Raw genomic sequence first — 21,305 nt, 5'->3', positions numbered from 1 at the left:
ACTATGTAGCCCAGGCCTAATTCAGAATAAGGGGCTCTTACTCTAGAATAAAAGTGTCCACAGTTATTCCAGAGTAGCTATTCCACTTTAATTCAGATTAAGGCAGGGTGTGAATTCAGAGCCTCCGTGTAGACAAAGCCGTATGCTCATGTGGCACTCTCGCCTGCCTGCCAACGCACTTCTCCTCGTGCCCCAATACCATGGTGATGGCTGCATTACAAGTGCCGTGGCTAAAAGCACCCCGCTAATGTGCATGTCCCTTTCCTGCCTCCCCCACTCCCCTTTAGCATGCCCAGCAGGAAGTTTAGCCCTGTGGGCACCCGCAGGGAAGGAGGCTCCTGGTGGATGGTGCCTGTCCAGGCATGTGGCTGTTGGCCCATCAGGGAGGCAGGGTGGGCGCTCTGCGAGGCCTGTCGGGGAGCCGCTGGATGGAAACCAACCTCCCCGACAGCACCATGGGGCCCGGCCCCATCAGCATCATCTCTGGCCTGGGCAGCAGGATGCTCCTGAGCTGGGTCTGCAGTGACAGAGGTGGCGGCAGGTCCATCTGGTACTTTTCTGGTGTCTCATCCCCCACAACCCCTGTCAGAGCCAGGCGACTCCTTGGAACGACTGTTGTTTCAGGCCTTGGCACGGTGCCCAACTCCCAGATAAAGCCTCTGGCCGCTGGATTCCTTGAGCGCCTGGCACTTGCGCGCCTATAAACAGCCACGCGTCTCCCTCTGATAGGGGCCCTGGCTGGTCAAAGGATCTGTGCTAGGGGCTGATAAACTTTTAAGAGTTCTTTGGACGTGTTCTCCCCTGGCCTCTGGATCCTTGATGCTCTGCAGGTTGCGAGTTGGTGGGCCCTATTTTACTGGCTCCTGGTGCCATGTGAACGTATCAGGAATGTGTTTGTTCCCAAGTCCGAGGCGAGTGCGAGGTTCCCAGCTTTGTGTAGTTTGTGTGCAAGCATCTCGCGTGTATGCCTGCGGTGCGTCTCTGTGCGTGTGTGCATTGCAGCCTGGGAGTGTCGGTACATGTGGATGCTTGTGTTTGCACACGCATGTCTGCAGGCACACCTGTCTGTGCACACATGCCCATGTTGGCATGCCTTGACACGGATGTTCTGGGTGCTTGTGCAAACCAAGTGGGCTTCATGCATGTGCAGGCATGTCTATTAACATGTCTATGTATGTAATGGCTCTTTGGCACAGTAGCATGGCCCAGTGCTTGGGGCACTAGCCCAGAACTTGGGAGACCTGGGTGCCCGCCCTCCCACAGACTCCTTGTGTCACTTAGCTGCTCTGTGCCTCAGTTTCCCATCTGTACAAAAAGGAAAATAGCCCTGCCTTGCCTCACAGGGTTGTAAGGATAAATATGGGGAGTATATAAGTACATAAGACATACGTGCGTGTCTACATATGTCTGGGTCTGACCCAAACAAGCAGCTCTGGCTGTTGGCCTGATCCGACGGGGTCCTGCTCCCATGTGGCCCCTTCTCTGACAGCCCAGAATGCCCCATGTGTGGACTCTTCTCTCCTCTGAGCGTGTCAAAGGCCTGGTGGCGTTGTTCCTTCTCTTCCCTCATGCCCCAGCAGCATCACTAGCCTGGGGCGAAGAGACTGGAGCGTCCCTTCCCAAGGCTCCAACCTTGAGCTTTATTGGCCGTTTAGGGCACGGTTAAGACTCTTCCCCAAGTGGCCTACACTGGATGTACATTAATGAGACGGCAGGTGAACGAGTTTGCTTCTGTCTTGCCCTCGTTAGCAACGCGAGTTTCCCACTTGCCCACCCCCTTCGAGCAGCACCCCATGGAAGCTCTGGGGCCATCCCTGCGATCAGACAAGACGTTTGGAGGGAGTGGAAGAGGCATGTCACCCAAGCGGATGCGGGGCAATGCTGGGCCGGCCACCCGTGCTGGGGGAGGGGCTGCCCACGTCTCTTGCTGCCCTTTTATCAGCGCTAAACAAGTCACCCCAAAGCTCCCTTGTGCCGAATGGGGAACTACGGCTGGGTGTGGCGATGAAGCGAGCCTTTGTGCCGTCCGGCGTGTCGTGTGTCAGGGGCTGCACATCAGATCAGCCTGGTGTCCTGCCTTCTCCTGTACTGGGTCGCACTAGGGCACCCCTCTAGCTATAGGATGCTGTCCTTGGCAAGGGTGGGCAGGGGTTCTCCCTGAATACAGGGATCTGTCTAACGCTTTCCCGTGCCATAAAGGATCCCCCTAAACCCTCTCAGAGCCTCTCTAAAAGTGACCAATTTTCTTCCAGCCCAACCCGTTTGTGTCTAGCGACTCTAGGCCTTTGGCCTGTGCCCGTCACCGCAGTATCTGGGCATCAGCTCGTTTGGGGGCAGAGAAAGTTTTTGGCTACGAAGCCCTTTTGCTTTGCCAATTCCAGCAAAAATGGGGCCCATCAATTCCCCACTGGCTGCAGCTCCACCAGGGTCTAGCAAAGGCAGGTGGTGCCGTGCAGACGGGGCTCAGGTGCCTCGCCAGGCTCAGAACTAGAGCTAAAACACCTTCTTTCAAAAAGACCTGCTTTAGCTCAAGCAGGAATTGTTTTGGGGCAGACCCATGGCTTGTGTTATACACCAGGTCGGATGAGTTGGTCACAGTGGTCCGTTCTGGCCAGAGAATCTGTGGATAATGCATTGTTTTTCCACTTTTCTGGCCGAACCTCAAACACACCCATAGTTTTGGGGTGCTTGAAATTTGAATTCAAGTTTCAGTTTGTGTTCAAGGCTTTTAAAGCCTTTTTTGGAATAAAATTGAGATCAAATTTGAAAGGAAAAGTTTTTTTTCAGAAACAAAACATATTTTGATTTTTTTTCTCTGAAAATTTTTTTTTTTTTTTTTTTTTTTACCAAAATGATTTGGTGATTTGGACACACATTTGTCGACCCAAATCTCCCCTCCCCCCACTCCGAAAAGAAAAGAAAAGTTTCTACTGGAAAACTTCTCCCACGTCTACTCAGAAGATGTCTCAATGCTTTTGCGTGTATGCCCGTGTCTTGGCAGACAGCATCTCCTGAGGCTACCGAGTGGGAATCCCCCAGGCGGAGCCAGGTTGCTCTCAGCCTGGCATTCAGACTGGCGTAGCCCTGTCTACACTAGCACTTAGACAATTGTCAGCGCTGGCACGGCTGCACCCAGGGCCGCCTATGGGCACAACGTGGGCAGAGCTGGCTGGATGTTTGGCTGCAGGGTGGGGACCGTGGTGGGCAGATGGGGAGATCTCCATGTAACCTGCAAACTCAGCAGAGTGACTCCAGGAAATAAACCCCAGGTCCCCTGCTGACCCCTTTCCAGTGCCGCTTCTCTGCTGAGTCACCTTTCCTGGCCTCCACAAGCCGGCCAATAAACACCAATTTGTGTGTTTGCGTCAGACAAACCCGGGGGGTCCTAATAATTACTCTGCCGCGCGACTGGGAATGTCTGGGAAGAAAAGGCCAGCTTTGCCCTTGGCTAGTCACGTGGGCTAAAGTCACGTGTCTAATTTTCCTCTTTCTCCCCCGGCTCCCCCCACTGTCTTAAATATGCCTGCTCTGTTTGGAGAAGGAGCAGCTCTCGCTCAGCTTTAGGGTTCTATTAGATTCTGTCCCAAATCCTCCTCTTCTCAGCCAGATTCTGCTATTGCCCCCTCTCTGGGGAGGGTCCCTAAGCTCTCGGCAAACAGTGAATCAAGCTCACAACCTCTCTGGGAAGTGGGCTGGTATCATTATCCCTGTTGTACAGGTGGGGAAATGGGGGCTCGGAGAGGAGAGGTGATTTGTTAGTGATCTCGCAGCGAGTCCATGGCAGAAGTCCCTGGCTCGCAGTCTTTCCCCCACTTCTCTAGCCATTAGACACAACTTCCTCTGAAGTTGGGCTAGAATCCAGGTGTCCTGGCTTTCAGGCTGCTTTTCTAGCTGCTAGATAATGCTTTCTCTGAGGCTGGCCCAAGTACTGCCGCAGACTGCTCTCGGGATGTTGAATACCAAGGGGGTCAGAGGGATCGAGGCTGCGGGCCGTGTTCTCCAGGGAATGTTCCTTGGGGATGTCTCCAACAGGCATGTTCTCTGTGGTGGTAACAGCAAAGTTCTCTATCCACCCTCTCCTGGACTGTTGCTGCATGCCACCTTTAGGGGGGTGGAGGAATAGTCCCTCTAGGGCAGCCCCATGTCCTGGTGACATCTCCGCATTCCAGGGGGGGCCTCGGTGGGTGTAAGGACACATCTGCACAGACCCGGCACTGAAGGCACTAACCTTCCGGTTAAACTATGCAATGAACCTACATCCCAGCTGCATCCACCTCTCGCCCTCTAGGTCCCAGGTACGTGGCCATTCGCACTGGGCTTGACTGGTTCCATCCCTTTGTCCTATTCCCACCCCTCACTTTCCGAATGTCACAGATACCCCAGCAAGCCACTCTGCCAGCAGCTGTGCATTGCCTTCTCTCCGAGGGCTATGCACAGGGTGGTGTGATAAGTTACCACCCAGCGCCTTCTAAGCAAGCACCTTTATTCTTAAGGAAAAAGCATTCCGGAGAAACCTGAAAAGCAAGAGATGTTCCTATACGCATGTGAATGGCTGCCCCGGGGGCACCCCTCAATCTTAGGGGGCCTTGTTGGCCAAAGTCCCTCAAACTCTTCCGCAAGGATTGGGGGCCCCCTGGGACAGAAGTTCCTGTCAATTTGCTGCATCCAAAAGAAACCCGGTGACAGTTTAAGCTCCATTGTTTGAGTCTCTGGGAAGCCCAGTTTGAACCAGGCTATGCAAACGCCCCATGGGATGGAAATTCTCTGGAGTTCTCTATAATCGCAGGTAATTCCCCCCCCTCCCCCCCCCCCCCACACTGGTTAGTTCCAACAGGAGCTCTGGGAGGAAGTACAACACAATTGTACATAAACCATTCGTAACATAGTGGTCCCCAAGGATACTGCATGGGATTGCAACGTCTGTCACAGCCTCTCATCCGCTGGCATCGCCGCTCGTGTTCCTTACGCCATCCCAAACAGGGCCTCTTTTGGTCCTGCCACCGCTCGCTGGCTGGCAGGAAGGCACTTAGAGACACGCCGCCCTCCTGCTACCTCCATCCGGCCCACTGCCTCCACCCCGCAGCTGATTTTCAAAGCACTTCCTCCGAACGGCTGGATCTTCAGGTCTGTGTCAGGCAGAGCCTGGGGAGAAAGGGGCTACGGGGAAGATCAGCCAGCCAGGGATTGAGGGCTGATCCTGGCCGCATGTGCCTGGCTGGCATTTAACTGGGCTCCAAGGGCTGGATTCACACAAGAGCTCGGCACCTCTGGTCCAGGGCTAGCCGGGGAAATCTGGCCTTGAGTGACGGCCTTTGAAAACGCAGCCCCAACAGTGGGTGCTGAGTCCTTGAAAACCTGCCCCTGAATGCACAAGTGATTGGGGGCTTGGGGGGGGGGAGGGGGAAGTCTGGGGTATAAAAGCCACCCCCACAAACTTTCCATAGCTATTGTCTGTGGCCGGGATCTCATGACACAAGTTTCTCCAGCCCACACGGCGCTAGCTCTTATGGAAAGCCCAGTTTCCTGCCACGCTTCAAATTCCCCTCCCCCAGCGTATGTAAAATCCGAGAGAGAAGTTAGTTTCTCACGTAAAGATCAGCGGTTGAAAAGAACAGCCGAGGGTGTCTCCTCTCCCTGCCCATGGAAGTGCTCGGCTATGCCTGGGCCGTGCAAGTGCCCTGGGTATGTTTGCACACACGTGTGCAGGTGCATGCACCATGACCGTGGACTCCACCCCACAGATCCACCTGCTCCAAAGCTGAGCTCAAGGGAGAAGCTCCATTCAGTAACACTAGTAGACTGATTCGAAGCCTTTGGACCTCCAGCCACTAGCAGGCACCGTCTGTAATCGTATTCGGACTAGCGGGCGTGTGTATTTAGGGTCTGTGACTTGATATTGTCCCTAGCATGGCGTGATGATGCAACGGCTCGTGCCCGTGTTGTGATGTCACTTTGTCTCTTGGGTATAATGCAAAAATTCCTCCCCTTCTCCCCTCGCCGGCCGGGAAGAGGAAGAATGAAAGGGACCCTGTCTGAATCCCGAGGCCTACTCCATACTGTGCCCAGCCTTGTGCGCTGGTCTCTGAGAGCAAGGCAGGCCGTGGAGATGCTCAGCGCGCCCTTGATTTGCGTTGTACGTGTTGGTGGTTACCTGCTAACGAGAAACATGACCAGGCCTCCGGGGAAAAGGGGTGCTGGTATGTCTGTGAATCGCTGGGGGGTAGGTCAGGACGCCAGGGCTTATTCCTGCCTCTGCCACTAAATAGCTTTGCACCCTTGGCAAGTCACTTCACTTCCCTGTGCCTCGGTTTCCAGATCTGTCCAAGGGGACTGATGAGCGTGATCTACCTCAGGGTGGGGGCTGGGTGTGGGGGGTTTAGCTCGCTGGATGAATGGCACCATAGAAACACTAAGAAGACTTCGGCCCGGTGAAGGAGCCCAGCTCTCTGCGGGAAGCAGACCCAACTGCAGCCAGCTTGCAAACGTGCGTACAGTAGCAGGGCTGGTTTAGGGGACAAGAAACTGTCCCTGTGCTTGGGGAGTCTGGAATTAAGACAGTTTCAAGCCACCTTGGCCCTCCCCCTGTTCTGGGGCCGCGCAGGGCCCTTCCCAGCCCTCAGTGGCTGCCCTGAATTAGGGCCAGAGCAGGTTCTCAGCCCCCGTGCAGTGAATTCCAGCCAAACGCCCCTCATCTGCCCTCTGTGCTGGGGGCTGGGAGCAGGGCTGGCACAGAGCCCTTATGCCTGCCCCACACTAGCTGTGCCCAGGGTTTCTCAGGGAGTGGGTTCAGCCACTCTGGTGGCATAGAGGGGGCCTTGGTGTAAATGCGGTGCTGAAATCGACAGCTCTCTCTCTCTCTGCTGCTTTGGCTGGAGCAGGCACTCAGGAGGGGCCTGTGGCAAATGTAAAGGAGAAGTGACTCTCTCTCTTTCCCCCCCCACCCCCCCCAGTCAGGAAGCACACGGCCCAGGCTTGCCGGCAAACGCGCCAAAGGTTCCCTTTCAAGTCTGCTGCACTCGAGCTGCCAGGGCAGAGGAAGTGACCTTTCCTGTTTTCCAACGTGTAATCAAAACAATCCCCCCTCTAGACCTGCGTGCGGCAAGGGCTGGCGTGACGCAGCAAAGGGCTCTCGCTCATTCCCCTACCTCTGGGAAATGTTTTTCCTTTTGGCTGATGAAGGCCTGGGTGACAGACAGTGTTTCCCAGTAGAACTATGCTGGGGTGTGATTGTTTTACCGATATAAATATCCGGCTACAATCCCTAGGGAGGGCTCGGTTATACTGGTAAAAATAACACCACTACCTACCTCTTATGTAGCTGCTTTTCCATCCCATCTACACTTAAACCGCTCCAGCTGCCGAGCTGCAGCACCTCAATGTAGACGGGATGTGGTCTCCCATCGGCGTAAGTCATCCACCTCTCTGAGGCAGTAGCTAGGTTGCCGGGAGAATTCTTCTGGTGACCCAGCGCTGTCTACACCAGGGGTTAGGTCCGCATCACTGCGTCTCCCCGGTGCGGCTCTGTCCCACCCCTGTGCAATGTGTCTATGCCGAGGTGAGTTCCCAATGCAGACCAGCCCCTAGATCGCAAAGCGCTTTTCAAAGCAGGTCGGTCTCATTATCCCTATTTTATATGTGGGGAAACTGGGGCAGGGATGTGACTTGCCCAAGGTCACCCAGAGCCAGAATAGACCCCAGGTCTGCTGAATCCCAGGATAATGGGAATAAGCGATATGGAATAAGTACTCTTGTACAGTTCTAACTGTTCCCCCGCTGGATGGGGGTGTTGTGTATAGTTAAGGCACTACACGTTGTGTGTGCAGGCAAAGTCTGACCCAGAATTGCTGGTATGCCCTAAGGGCTCAAGTTCCTTCAGGTTCACCCCCAAAATAATACCTTCAGCTCTCAAGCATCGTTCTCTATATTTTACAGTTGGGGGGGAAACTGAGGCATGGACACACAAGGCAAGGAATAGAACCCAGATTTCCAGGCTAGGCCTATATCCATTTGTCTGCCACCAGGCTACAGACACCAGCACCAGCTAATCCAGGTTTGAGTGGGATTTGGGGTGTTATCCCAGGCTTCCTTGGATTTGCTGAGGCGTGGCAGTCCTCCTTCAGTGGTTCCAAAATCCCAGTTGGTGACTCGACGGAGACAATCCCCAGGGCACGGGAGTGGGAAGCAGCTTGAACCAGGATGGGTTCGTGCTGCAGGAACAGGGCCCAATCCTCTTCTCAGAGCACTGGAAACTAGGGGTCATTCAGCCATCACGCTTGTAGAAGAGAAGTGGAGCCCATGCCTGTGGGAACAGTCCTGCACTGAGCTGGGTGATCCAGAAAGTCTTTCCCAGATCTCCTAGGTTATGAAAACCCCCTTACCACGCACACCCTCCCACCCCCTGCCCGCAAAGTTATGGATTGGAGTGTTGGGTTCTAGCCAGTAACCACATGAAAACCCCCCTTTTCTCCCCCTGGCTGTCTGGCCTGCTGAACTGCCCTCTGCTTATTTGTTGTTTGGGCTTTGAGTCAGTGCCCAGAGCCCAGCTGAAAATAGATTTATTTTCCCCCCTTCTCCTTTTAGAATTTAAGGTTTTTAACCTCTAAGACCTGCCGGGAGGGGACAGACTATTTATAACCCCATTTGTCAGGGTTTGTTTTGGTCTTTGCATGGCTGAACCTTCTTCCCTGGACAGATTCGCGGTGCAATGTCCTGTTCTCTCCCTGGGCTGGAGTCTCCTCTTGCTTACATGGGTGTAAATCAGGTGGGACTGCGCTGATGTTAAGAGGTGCCTGGCAGAGCACATGTGGTGGTGCGTGCAAATACGCAAGCTGTGCAAAAGGACCGGCCCTCTAAGCAGAACCACACACTTCAACGTGGCTGGAGGCTGTCGCTGGTGGCTATAGGGAGATATAATCTCTTTGAAACCAGAGGCGAAGTGCAGGGTCCCCTAAGCAGGAGGAAGGATGAAGCGTTCTGCAGGGCTAGACTTTCCTCTGATTGAAATCCATCAGCAAAACTCCCACTGGCTCCAAAGGGAGCCAGGTCAGGAAGAGGGCTGTTCATACCCAGCTGCTGCTTACCCCTCACTCTGCTGCTCCCATTCCCCCGCCTCTGAGCTGTACCTGCTTCCCTTAATGAGGCAAACCCATTTTAATTCCTATTATCCCTGATAGAGCTCTGGGGGAGTGAGCTGGAATCTATTCTGACTCGTGCATCGTCTAAAGCAGTGCTACTCCAAGTGGTGGTCCATGGACCGGTGCCGGTCCGCGAGCCATCGGCTGCCGGTCTGCGCGCACATTTGCCGGTCCCCCACATCAGATAGCTTGAGAAGCACTGGTCTAAAGGACCCTCCGATAGCAGCATCATTATGGGACGTAGGAGGTGGAAGGAACACGGCTGTGATTTCCAACTCCTCGTTGAGATTGCAGTGTGGCAAACTTAACACCCCCCATAACCCGCGCCCCCCCCCCCCCGAAAAACCCTTTAAATCTTCAAGTGAAGCACCCTTGGTCTGCTGCTGATTTCCCCTCTGATCTTGGACCCGTTGCTTCCCCTCCCTCTACTCAATCTATAAACGGGGTGATGGGAATAACGCCTGTCTCCTGGGTGTGGCGAGAGGCTCCGCACATTGATATCCTTAAGCCAGGAGGTGCTAGAGAGAGGCGGGGGGGAGGTATTGAGTTGCCAGCAAAGCATAAATATGGACACCCAGGCTGTTGTCATCTCTGCTGAGTCACTTTTCTAACCGCAAGCTCCTCTCTGGCTGCTGAGTGTCATGTTCTCCCCCCGGCCTGGCCCTTCTGGTGGTGTGATCTCTGTGATATGCCTTGTTGGGGTTGTAACCCTGTTGGGACACTGGGCCTGTAACTCCATCAAGTCCCGGGCACCCCTACAGCCCTGTGCGAACAACACCCTGCCGTCTGTTCCCCTGGTACGGGAGCGGGGTCAGACCCTGTGTGCGGATAGTAGCTAGCACAGGCTGAGCGAGCCTGGCTGGGAGCTAGAGAACCACAAGGTCTATGTCCAGTAGCCTCCCCTTCAGCATCATCCCAGCTGTGTCTGGGCAGAGCAAGTGACCCTGCAAGGATGGCCGACTCGGGGCCCGATCCTGAGATGTGCCGAGCTCCCGCCAGGTGTGCCGTGCACGCGACCCCAAGTCGAACGAGTTAGAGGCTCAGAACCTGGTCTCTGCTTTTTTAAGGCCCTTCATGGCCTCTCCTCGCCTGACTCTTCCTCTCCTGCCCACATGCCAAATTTTCCCACCAGCGCCTTCCCGCTGTGTCTCATGCCACCCCCTCTGCCTGGGCAAAGCTATGCCCTAGCTCTGCAAATTCCCCCCCTGCTGTGAGGTCTGCAAACAAACGCCACGCTGGTTAGCTGACCTGCCCAGCCGCTGCTCAGCAGAACCGTATCGCTGGTCCCAGATGGGGAGGAGGAGAGTTTGCTGTATCCACCTGTTGGTGGTAGTCCTTCTATCCCATTGGCTGAGAACGGCAAACCACAGCCGCTGGGAGCTGTGGGCGGCCGTGCCTGTGGACGGTCGGTGTAAACAAACTGTTTTGCGGCCCGCCAGCGGATTACCCTGATGGGCTGCAGGTTGCCCACCACTGTTCTATAGGTTGTGAACTCCTTGGACAAAAGCAGTCTTTGCCGCACGTGTTTGTACAGCACCTTGCACCACAGGGCTTCAATCTCACCTGGAGTCTGTTGGAGCTCCTGCAAGGTAAATAACGCGGCAGCATCAGGCGTAGCACGGTCGGGTTTGGAATGATTCAGCCAGCCGGATCTCAGACAAGGTGGGGAAAGTGCCAGCCCCAGTTCGGGTTCTGTAGCAGGAAGCGTGATGCCTTAGGGGCTGGAGTGGTTTCAGGACACACCAGGAGTTGGTCAACTGACACGCCAGGTTAATGAGCCACGGGGACAATAACGAGAGGCGATGGCCTGAAAAACCTCCCCCTGCAGAGCAGACCTCACGAGAAACACTTTTGTTGATGATGAGAGAGAGAGAGAGAGAGAGAGAGAGAGAGAGAGAGAGAGAGAGAGAATAAAATGCAGCCCCGTTCAGCTCCACTGAAAGCAGCTTCCTGTTATCCGAACAGACAGCCGTTTTCAAACCGGGAGGCCTTGTCTCTCGCCCCGATCTTTCTCTATGGGGAACTAGCACTTGCCTTACTGGTGAAGGAAGGAGCGCAAAAAAAAAAGGCCTTCTGAGAATAATCTTATTACGATGGGGAGCTGCTTTGTCTGGCAGTTTGTGTACTTGTTTAATGAATTTAAAGGTGACCTGTAAGGGGTGGGGAGAAGTGGACTTGGATCCTTCTGGGCCTTGTCTACACTGGTCAGCCGGCATGGATTTACCAAGAACAAATCATGCCAAACCAGCTTGATTTTCCTTATCTGACAAGGTAACTTGTTTGATGGATAGGGGGAACGTGGTGGACATCATATACCTGGACTTCAGCAAGGCTTTAGACACAGTTCCACATGACATTCTTGTAAGTAAGCTGGAGAAGTGCAGACCATTATTGGTTAAACAATTGGAAACAAAGAGTCACGATTAATGGAATGATGTCAGATTGGAAGGAGGTCTCCGGTGAGGTTCCATGGGGATCTGTTCCGGGTCTGGTGTTTAACATCTTTATTAATGACCTGGATGTAAGACTAGAGAGCAGACTGATCAAATTTGCAAATGACACAAAGCTGCAGGGGCGGGGGGAGTTGCAAACACTTTGGAGGACAGACCTAAAATTCAGAGGGATCTTGATAAACTGGAGAACTGGGCTATAGACAACAAAATGAAATTCAACCATGACCAAAGTAAGGGTCCTGCTTCTCAGCAGTGCTGCTGCCAAGCCAGTTATCCCCCCAGTCTATATTTGTGCATTTGGTTTCTCTGCCCTTAGCACTGCTGAGAAGGATCAGGGAGTTGTGGTGGATCACATCCTCCACGTGAGTCGTCAATGTGATGCTGTTGCAAAAAAACAAAACAAAAAACAAATGCCATTTTTGAGTTGCATTAACAGAGGCAAGTCCTGGGAGGTGACACAAATGCTGAATAGAGCGGTGCTTAGGTCTTCAGCTGGAGTAGTGTGTCCAATTTTGGTCATTGATGTAGAGAAACTGGGAAGGATCCAGAGGCGAGTGACAAAGATGATCCAAGGGATGGAATGCAAGCGCTGCAAAGGCTGAAGGAACTGGGTATGTTTAGTTTGGAAAAGAGGAGATTAAGGGGGGGACGTGATAGCAGCCTTCAAATACTTGAAAGGCTGCCATAAAAAAGATGGAGGAAAAGTGCTGTCTATTGCCACAGAGGGCAGGACAAGAGGCAGTGGGTTCAAACTACAGCATGGCAGATTTAGATTAAATCTCAGGGAAAACTTCCTAACTGTAAGCACAGTAGGACAATGGAACAGACGCCTAGGGAGGTGTGGAAGCTCCTTTCATGGAGGCTCTCAAGAGGCTGGAGCCATCTGTCTTGGATGGTTTATTCCCAACAAATCCTGCATCTTGGCAGAGGCTTAGACTAGATGGCCCTTGCGGTCCCTTGTAACCCCATGATTCTATGAAAATCTCTCTCCACACCCCCTCCATTTAAGGGCTGAGGAAGCTATCCGCTTCTGCAGTTCCTCCAGTGTTAAAACAGTTGCAGATTGGTTTCCTTATGTCCTCATTCGCATCTACGGGCAGCGGTTCCCAGCCAGACTACATCTCCCATGATGCACCACTACAAATGAGATGTAGTCCTACCAGGCTGCCTGGCCTTTAGAGAGGAATGGGAGCCCAAGCTGACTGCACTCCGACTCCTATGAGGCACTGCGGCAGCATTTCAGAATTGACAGATTCTGTTTTTCAGCAAAAAATTCAAATGCTTCTGTGGAAAATTCTGATGAAAACAAATTTGGGTGTGTGGTGGAGATCCAAAGTTTCCATGAGAGGTGGGGGGGAAATACCTGCTTTCTGACCACATCTAATCCAGATTCTCTTTAAATTCAACCTTCTAAGCTGCATGTCTCCAGGCGTGTCCTGAATAGGACATGCTGCCGCTACCAGTGGACAAGCCCAGGCTACGAAGGCAAATGGGGTCTCGGGTGATTTATTAAACAATAAATCCCCTTTGATATTGTACCTTTCATCCCAGAGTGGTTTATGAATGAGCCATACAGACATTGCTTCACCTGTCCCTGAAATGCAGCCACCTCTGGGGCTGAAAGCAGCGTGGCATCTCTTTAGCAGCCTCTCACCACAAGTTTAGGACCGGATCTTTTCTGGATGAAATCAAAGGGATGGGAAACAAACCATAGTTAGACTGACTAGATTGCAATTTGGTTAACTCTTGTGAGGAGCATCATGGGTTGGATCTTTAATGACCCGGGAGTGGCCAGGCCTCTGTTTGATGTCTTGATTCAAAAGCTGCTGGATCCAGCGCATCGGATTCAGTACCTGGTTAGTTCAGTTTCACTATTTGGTTTTCTGTGGCGGCTACTCCTGTTCTGACATGTTCCTGCCCTCGCTGCTGAGGATTACAGTCAGCCGCACGGAGTAGCTAGTGCTGATCGTGTTTCCTTTCCTTTTATTGAGTCAAACTTGAGTCAAAGCAAAAAGTCAGTGGATTTTCAGGGGAGTTGCTGGTGCCATGCGGAAAGGCAGTGCTGTCCAGTGGTTAGAGCACAGGAGACCTGGGTTCTGTCCTGGGCTCTGCTGTGTGACCTTGAGCAAATCACTTCCAGTCTGCATGACTCCCTTTCCCCATCTATAAAATGGGCCTGGTGATATTTGCCTGCCCTTGCAACGCGCTTTGAGCTCTCAAGATAGAAAGCGTTGAATGAGAGCGAGGGGTTCTTTGTAAAGTGCTTGGAACTCCGGGGCATCTCAGGGCTGCACGCTGCTGTGCGTCCGCTCTCCAGATACGTGGTGAAAGGCTGGATGTCCCACAACACTGGTAGCTATTCGCCACTCTCACGTTTCCTGGGGTCAGCTGATTGCTGCAGGGGTCAGACGGGATCTTCGTCTACCCCTGTAACGATAATATTGTCTATTTCTATAGCATCATTTATCAAGTGTACACACAGCCCCACAGACATGCAGCCGCCTCTGGGGTGGAGGGTGGCAATTGACAGGTGCAACTGTAAGGAGTGGAGGAATTCTGGCCTAGGAAAATAGGGCAGATCCCTACTCTTAACGCCCTGGGATCTTTAACGTTTGTATCCAGCGAGACCGGATTTGGGGGTGTGAGGTTTTGCCCATGAGCAATAAACTGTAAGGTTTGAGAGAAAAGGCCGCTGTGAACTGATGGATGCAGAGCTCTTAAGCATGGAGCCACCTGTGTAGCATCCTGTGGGCCCGCTCAGCTGGCCAGGTGCAGCGTGGGCATTTTGTTTTGTGGCCCGCCATCGCTGAAGGCGTCAGGATCTTGGGCAGCGGTTCTAACCTGGACCACTCCCCCACCCCACCTCGCTGCACCGCCCGCTTGGGAAGCGGAGGCTCCGCAGCCGTAGCAATGATGCTCACTGCTCCCAGAGGCCCTGCCCTAAATAACTCTGTGCCGGGGAGCTTGCAACGGCTGTCGACTCTTTTCTCCTCGCTTGCACTGAAGCAGAGCGTCGCTGACCCACCCTGCTGGGGGGAGGGGGGGGGAAGATCCCTGGATCTGAACAGGGACAGAGTCTCTCCTGAGCTGTAGGGATGGGAAGCCGTGACCCTCCCTGAGCCAGCGTGGCTCAGGAACAAGGGGTCAGCGTATCAGAACAGAGGAGCTGGGCTGTTGGCTGCAACCACTGCCACTAACAAAGGGCGTGTTCCCAGCCACCCGGCACTGGCTCGTGCAGGGGCGTCCGACTTGCTCAGTGGCCAGGGCCGTGTTAGCCGCCGTGCTGGGGTCTGGGAAGGGTGTGTCAAGCTCACCCGGAAGAGGGCAGCTTTGCAGACCTGTCAGAGAACAGCATGTGCCTCCAGGGCCAGCAAAGCGAAAGATCATATTTAAAGATGTTGTCAATAAAGTAAATGCATTTGTGAGCCCTCCCTCCCTCTCTCCATTCATATGACCCTCTGGGCATCACCCACTGCCTCCCCGTGCTGTTCTAAGGAGGAGGGGCTGGGAAGCAATCCTTCCAGGACATTGGCAGCAGGACTCCTGGGTTCTATTCCTGGCTCTCCCACTGGGACCTTGAGCAAGTCCCTTCCCCCTCTGTGCCTCAAATTTCCTCCTCTGACATGGGGAGAATCGTCCTTCCCTGCTAGACAGAGCCCTGACATGGCAGGAGATGCCAAACTGTGCCCTAGACAGTCGAAAGCTTCCCGGTTCACAGCTTTAACGGGGGCCCCTTCCCTGTCTCCACTCAGCCCTGACCCCTGGGAAAGAGCAGGGCAGCCTATTCCAGACCAGCACGGGCCACCCTTCCCACTGACGTATCTGCCGATCTTTCTGATCCTTTGGGCACATTGTAGGAGGCTTTAAGCTGGCACAAACTGGGAGCAAAGAGAAAGTTCAAGGGGAACTCGCTGACACGGTGTTTAGAGCTTTGGGTTGCAGCTGCCGCCCAGGAAGTGGTTGTGGCTGTGTCTGGAGAGTGCTGCAACCCCACCCAGAGCCTCTGAGAAGCAGACCTCGCACCTCCTCTCAAAGCAAACCGGAAAATGCTCGAGCCAAAAGAAGCCGAGCTGAGTGGCGTTGGGTGATGTCGGTCGTTAAGGATCTGGCTGTCTGGGAGCCTGCGGGGGTCGTGAACCCCAACCCCGGGCACAGCAGACATTTCTAGGGTATTTGCTGGGATGTTGTTTCTGATGCGGGTTGTGGTGTGGGCGTGTGACAGAGAGAAGGGTAGAAAATATTAATAGATTCTAAGCCCAGAAGGGATCACTGTGATCCAAGTCCAGGGGTGGCCAAACTTTACTGATCCTCCGAGCCGCATACGATCATCTTCAGAAGTTCAAGAGCCAGGCACACCTGCTTGGCGCTTCTGCCCTGCGGCAGGGTGTGGGGGCTTGAGGTTTCAGCCCCCCAGGGAGTGCCTGCCGGTGCTCGGGGCTTCAGCAAGTGAGGTACTGAAGCCCAGCCCTACCGGGGTTCAGAAGTCCCTAGACCTTCCTGCTCCTTCTCCCCCACTAAGGGGCAGAAACCCCTAGCCCCACCACCCGCTGCAAGGCAGAAGCCCTGAGTTTTCCCCCCCCCCCACACACACCCCGGTAGGTGGAGAATAGGGGTGCTCTGCAAGCCGCACTTTAACAGTAAAAGAGTGGCCCGCAAGCTGCAGTTGGGCCACCCCTCAGGGAGGCCATAGGACTTCATTCTTATTTGAACTAGAGCATGTTTTTTAGGAAATATATTTAAATGATCCCCAGACTGCAAAAGAAATGAGCAGAGTTCAGTGACTACTAATGCTGCATTTCTAGGGTGACTCTTTTTTTTTTGTGCACGGAACTCAAAGTGCATGTTGCACCCATTTTACAGATGGGGAAACTGAGGCCAGGATCAGGGAAAGTGACTCACCGCAAAGTCATGCAGCGAGTCAGTGGCAGAACTGGGAATGGAATCCAGACTTTCAGGCATCCCCCTTCCCCATTAGACCACACTTTTCTCCCAGTGATGTGGGAACAGAATTCAAGAGTCCTGCCCCACTCCCCTGGTCAGCACACCGCATTTGCCATAGCCAGATACAGTCACAGGTCTGTCTAGTCTGGTGTCCTGCCTCCTGCTGTGACCAGTCCCTACTGGAATTCCAAAAGCTAAAAAATTTGTGCAATGCTATCCCATGGGGTAAGAAACTTCCTTCCTGACCCCTGCCGCTTGTTCCCTGAAGCATGAGATCTGTTAATCAGATGTATTGTTTAACTGACCAACAACACAACCTCTGGACTTGGGAAAGTGTGCTGCTGGAAGGCTACCTTGGCTGGCGTGGGGGAAGCCACGACTCACAGCCTAGTAACTCAAGGGCCCTTTGTGTTCCTCTGAGACGGCTGGAGTCCTCAGTGCACAGGGGTATTTCCAGCTTATGTCTGCTTGGGCTGACTCATGAGTCATTCTCTTCTCTGCCATGGTGCCCTGGATGAAGGAGACGCTGTAACCCAGCCCTCTGGAGATGATGGTACCTCAGCCGTGGCTCTGTGGGATGCCCGCGGGGTGGGGGGGTAGCTGGAATGGAGTTGTGCCCCACAGATTGCCCGTGCTCCGATGCATCCTGATACGTGTCCTAACCAAATCTCTCCTTCCTTGGTAGGTGTGGCCAGCGCAGGCTTTGAGCTGGGGGACCTGAACGGTGACCCACGACCCTGAGAGCTGAAGGGAAAGTGACCTTCCCCCGTTTCCCTTGGGATTTCCTAGCGGAGACCAACTACACCTGCTCCATGGAGTGACTCAGAGCAGGGCCTGGGCTGCCATTTCTCTTGGGTGTAGACCCTCCCAGTTCAAGTGGGAGTGAAGCCGGGGGCCGGAGAGCCTTGACCACATCTGGGAGCGGAGCGACCAGAAGGAAAAGAAGAAAAACTGGAAGCCTCTGCAAATATGAGTGATTTTTGGCACAAGCTGGGCTGCTGCGTAGTCGAGAAACCACAACCGGTAAGTCGTTTCCATGTAAACTTGTCACCTTTTGATGCCGGCCGCATGGGACGGGGCGGGAGGGAGGTATCGTGCCACATGGGGTTTGCCCTACCGGATCAGCCTACTGCTTCCTGTAGTCTGGTACCCTGACTTCATCCCAACTCCTGCCCTACCCGATCGGTTCATTGATCCACTTAATCTGCCAGCCCCGGAGGAGAACATCTGTCAACCCACCCCGTTGTCATGGTTACAGAGCTAGCTGCATCGTGGAGCGCAAACCCCACCGCCCCGGTGTCCGGGCTCTCCTGGGCTGGCAGTCTGCAGTTCCCCACCCTTCGCCCGTGTCTCCATGGGGACGCTCGGGCTTTGTCTGCGCTAGAAACGCTGGAGTAGCGCAGCTGTAGCATTTGAACGTAAGACTAACTACAGTGACACAAACTGTAGTGACATCACTGTAGCAAATCCACCTCTCGGAGAGATGGAGTAATTCTTCCATCCACCTAGCTGTGTATACACTGGGGATTAGGTCGCCTTAGCTGCGGCGCTCGGGAGCGTCAATTTTTTTAATTCGGATTCACTTTCCTGAGTGTCCCCGTGTAAACGAGGGCTTAGACTGGGCTCTAGGCTACAACATCCTGTGCTTAGCCAGTGGGGCTGACCGAGCTTGGACAGCTGCGGTTCTTCCCTTCGGAATTCCGGGACCAGAGCGCAGGTTGTTTTTAGCAGTAGGAACCAAGCACAAGAGAGGAAAGGGTTGTGGAAGAGGCTACAGGCGTCCCCAAATGGTAAACGAGGCAGGCGTAGCTTCTTCAGTCGCTCCCCACAGGTGTCTGTGTCTAAGGGTTGGTCTACAGTGAAAAGAGAAGTCGCTCAGGGGTGTGAAAAATCCACCCCTCCCCAAGCAACATAGTTAACCCAACCTAACCGCCAGCGCAGACAGCGCTTCCAAGCTACGACCTCTCGGGGAGGTGGATTAACTGCAGCGATAGGAGAACCCCCTTTTCTTGGACTAGGCAGTGCTTTACATCGAACTGCGACAGTGTTGTAGTTGTCGGTTGGTTGGTGCCGGAGATGAAATCATCAAGCTAACAGATCTGCCATTGTCTCTTAACAACTCTTAAGTGTTTGTTTGCTGAGCGGCGGCTATCTAGAGCCATTCTTTGCCTTCCTGCTTGTTTCTGCCCCCCTTCCCTCCATTGAATTGAACCAATATATTCATACAGTAACATCCCAACAATCAGGTCAACACACAGCATTCATCGATTCCAGAGCAGCTCCAAATCCAGATCACCTGGCTCCTGCATTCTGGATCAGACCATTGAGCTGACTGACACTGAAAACTGCTGCCTCTGCAGAAAGAGGCAAGGGAGAAGCCCCCAGTTATGCTTGGCCAATGGTGCAGTTCTGCAGGAGAGAGATTCCTTCCTGGCCCCTGCTACAGTCAGCCCTGAAGCATGAGACTTGATCGTTCTTATTTTAGGCAGCAAAGTTAAAAAAAAAATCGTTACTGGCCACCCCATTGCCCAGCCCCATTTGTAAAGAAGGGCTCAGTTCAGAGAAGCAGCTTCCCAAATGAGGCATCGTGCAGTTCCCCGCCCTGTTTGTTTTCTCTCAATAATTCCAGTTCAGATCTGCTCAGTGTAGAAGTAGTACTCTGCTTTAAGTCATGGTTCTGGGAAAGTGATCTGGATTCGGCACTAGCTGGTGCATCACCAGTGCTTAAAGCTTCTGCAGCAGGAATGGACTAGCCTGGTGGTGAGCTGGAACAGAACCTAGCTCACCCTCCCAGAGCTGGGCGTAGGGTCTGTAGGGCTAAGCAGCCAGGTCTCTGAATACACATGCAGGGGGCAGGATGATTTGCTTAGGAAGGAGCCTTTCTCTGAGTCACTTTTCAGACTAGAATGACGCGGTGAAATCTAGCCAGAACGTTTAACTCTGCCCACTGAAACATTACCACCTTGTCCGAGTCCAGGGCTGTCTCACTTCCATGCTCCAGCCCTGGCAGTGTTTGTTCAGGGGGTTAATGCATCTTCTTTCCTGGCTCCCCTTTTCTGCGCTGAATCGTCATCTAGAGGAGCAGCTTGTTGGGAATCCGCTCCCCTCTGCTCTTATCCTGGCCAGCCCAGAGGAGCAGGTATCTGGAGCAAGGCTGCGTCCTGGAGGGAGAAAGCCTGTGGGTGTTAATGCAGAGGGGGATTCCAGGAGAGGTTTTGCCCCCTGGGGGAGCCTGGCACATGTCCCAGGATTTAAGACTGGGTAGAGAGATACAGAGAGGCTGTTCCAGGGCTGCAGAGAAGAAGGCTCTCGCACCAAGAGGCGCAAGATGGTGCTGAGGGACAGAGAGGCCAGTGGAGGAGGAGAGCAGGGTGTCAAATTCTAAGGGGTTGGAAGGGAAGTAACTTGTCCAGAGTCACGTGGCGAAACAGTGGCAGAGCTGGCAAACAAACCCAGGAGTTTGGATGCCCAATCCTGTGCACTATTCATTACACAATGCTCCTTGCCATCTCCCCTTCCATCTGCTCAGTCCTTCTTTTGTCTGGCCTGCTTTGCTCAGTCTCTAGCTGTTTCTCTCCTCCCCCAGCCTCCAGCCCAGATGAACGCACACACAGGCAGCCCCGTCAACTGGGAACCGGAGGGGGTGAGTGGTGCCAGCCGAATACCAGTCTGTGAAGCTGCATTGGTCCTGGCACCGAAGGCCCCTTGGTGATAAGAGCCATGTTCCCCTCTTGCAGAGCAGAGCGCGGAGGCAGGAATCCACCAGCGCTTGCTGCCAACTTCCAAAGCCTTCATTAATTCGCTAGCTTGTTTGGGCCTTTCTTTCCCTAGGCTGGAATGTACTTAACTCTTGGTGTGCCCGGCCCGGGGCAGGCCTGGTGCACAGTCGCTGCTGGGTGCGTTCCCTCCTCTGCAGGTATGCGGGGAACGTGCCAACTGGACTCCTCCTAGGCTGCAGTTGGAGGTTGCACCAAGGTCTGACCGCAGAGAGTTATTGTGTGCGGCTCCCTGCTGCTGCGCCACCCTCCCCTTTCTGCTCTGCTGCCAGCCATCTGTGTCCCCCCCTCCCCCCATCTTTCCCCTCCCCACACACAGGCATTTCTCATAGAAATCTAAAAATAATCTTCTGCCCTGAAATGCGAACAGAAACTTGCGAGCTGGTTCCCTCTGGGGCCCTGGGCTGCTTGGAGTATCGGCATTAACCCTTCCAAGGAGGAGTCTGGGTTTGATTCAATCAAGTTCATCCTCCTTCCACAGACGCATGATCCCCATTCCTCTGCCCCAATCACCTTCCTCCCAGGCACCAAGAGAGGTCTGGTGTAAACCCCCATATGGCGCTTGGCCCTTCGGCCAGCTCATCATTTAGGCCACCCCTTCCGGGGTTACAAATTCCAACAGGACCACTGTCCCAGTGCCATCCCCAGCCAGCGCTCAGCCCCAGCTCGAAGCTCTGTGCCACGATACCAGTGGTTGGCGGGGAACCCAGGCCCACCCCTACAGCAGATACCAACCCAGGGACCCTACCAACCAGCAATCCAGGTCCTCCGGCCCCTTTTGATGTTTCCCTGGGCTTCTTCCTACCAGCTTCCCTATCTTCTCCTTCCTCCTTCTGGGTTTCTTGTCATGCTCTTCTTTCACGGCAAACCAGGCTTGACTGGTCAGTCTATAGTCACCACCAACTCTCCTGTTTAAGTACCCAGCAGTTTATATTCTCTCGTTCTGCCCTGTGTCTAAAAGGTAATGGAACCGCACCATTCTAATAGTGTCCCCTTTCCAC

At 53.8% G+C, this 21,305-nt stretch overlaps 1 protein-coding gene across 1 annotated transcript in view; it reads left to right on the top strand.

Annotated features, from left to right (window-relative positions):
- The window catches only part of CDC42SE1 (CDC42 small effector 1), a 55,098-nt gene that overhangs the window by 12,317 nt on the left and 21,476 nt on the right, over positions 1-21,305 (top strand). Inside the window, exon 2 of the mRNA XM_074938138.1 lies at positions 17,214-17,551. Within this exon, the coding sequence (XP_074794239.1) occupies positions 17,498-17,551 (54 nt within the window). The 5' untranslated portion in view covers positions 17,214-17,497. The remainder of the gene's footprint in view (positions 1-17,213; positions 17,552-21,305) is intronic.

The sequence above is a fragment of the Natator depressus genome, chromosome 24, assembly GCF_965152275.1.
Source record: "Natator depressus isolate rNatDep1 chromosome 24, rNatDep2.hap1, whole genome shotgun sequence".
NCBI lineage: Eukaryota > Metazoa > Chordata > Testudines > Cheloniidae > Natator > Natator depressus.
Note: the sequence above shows the minus strand (reverse complement) of the source record. Positions and strands in the feature narration are given on the sequence as shown.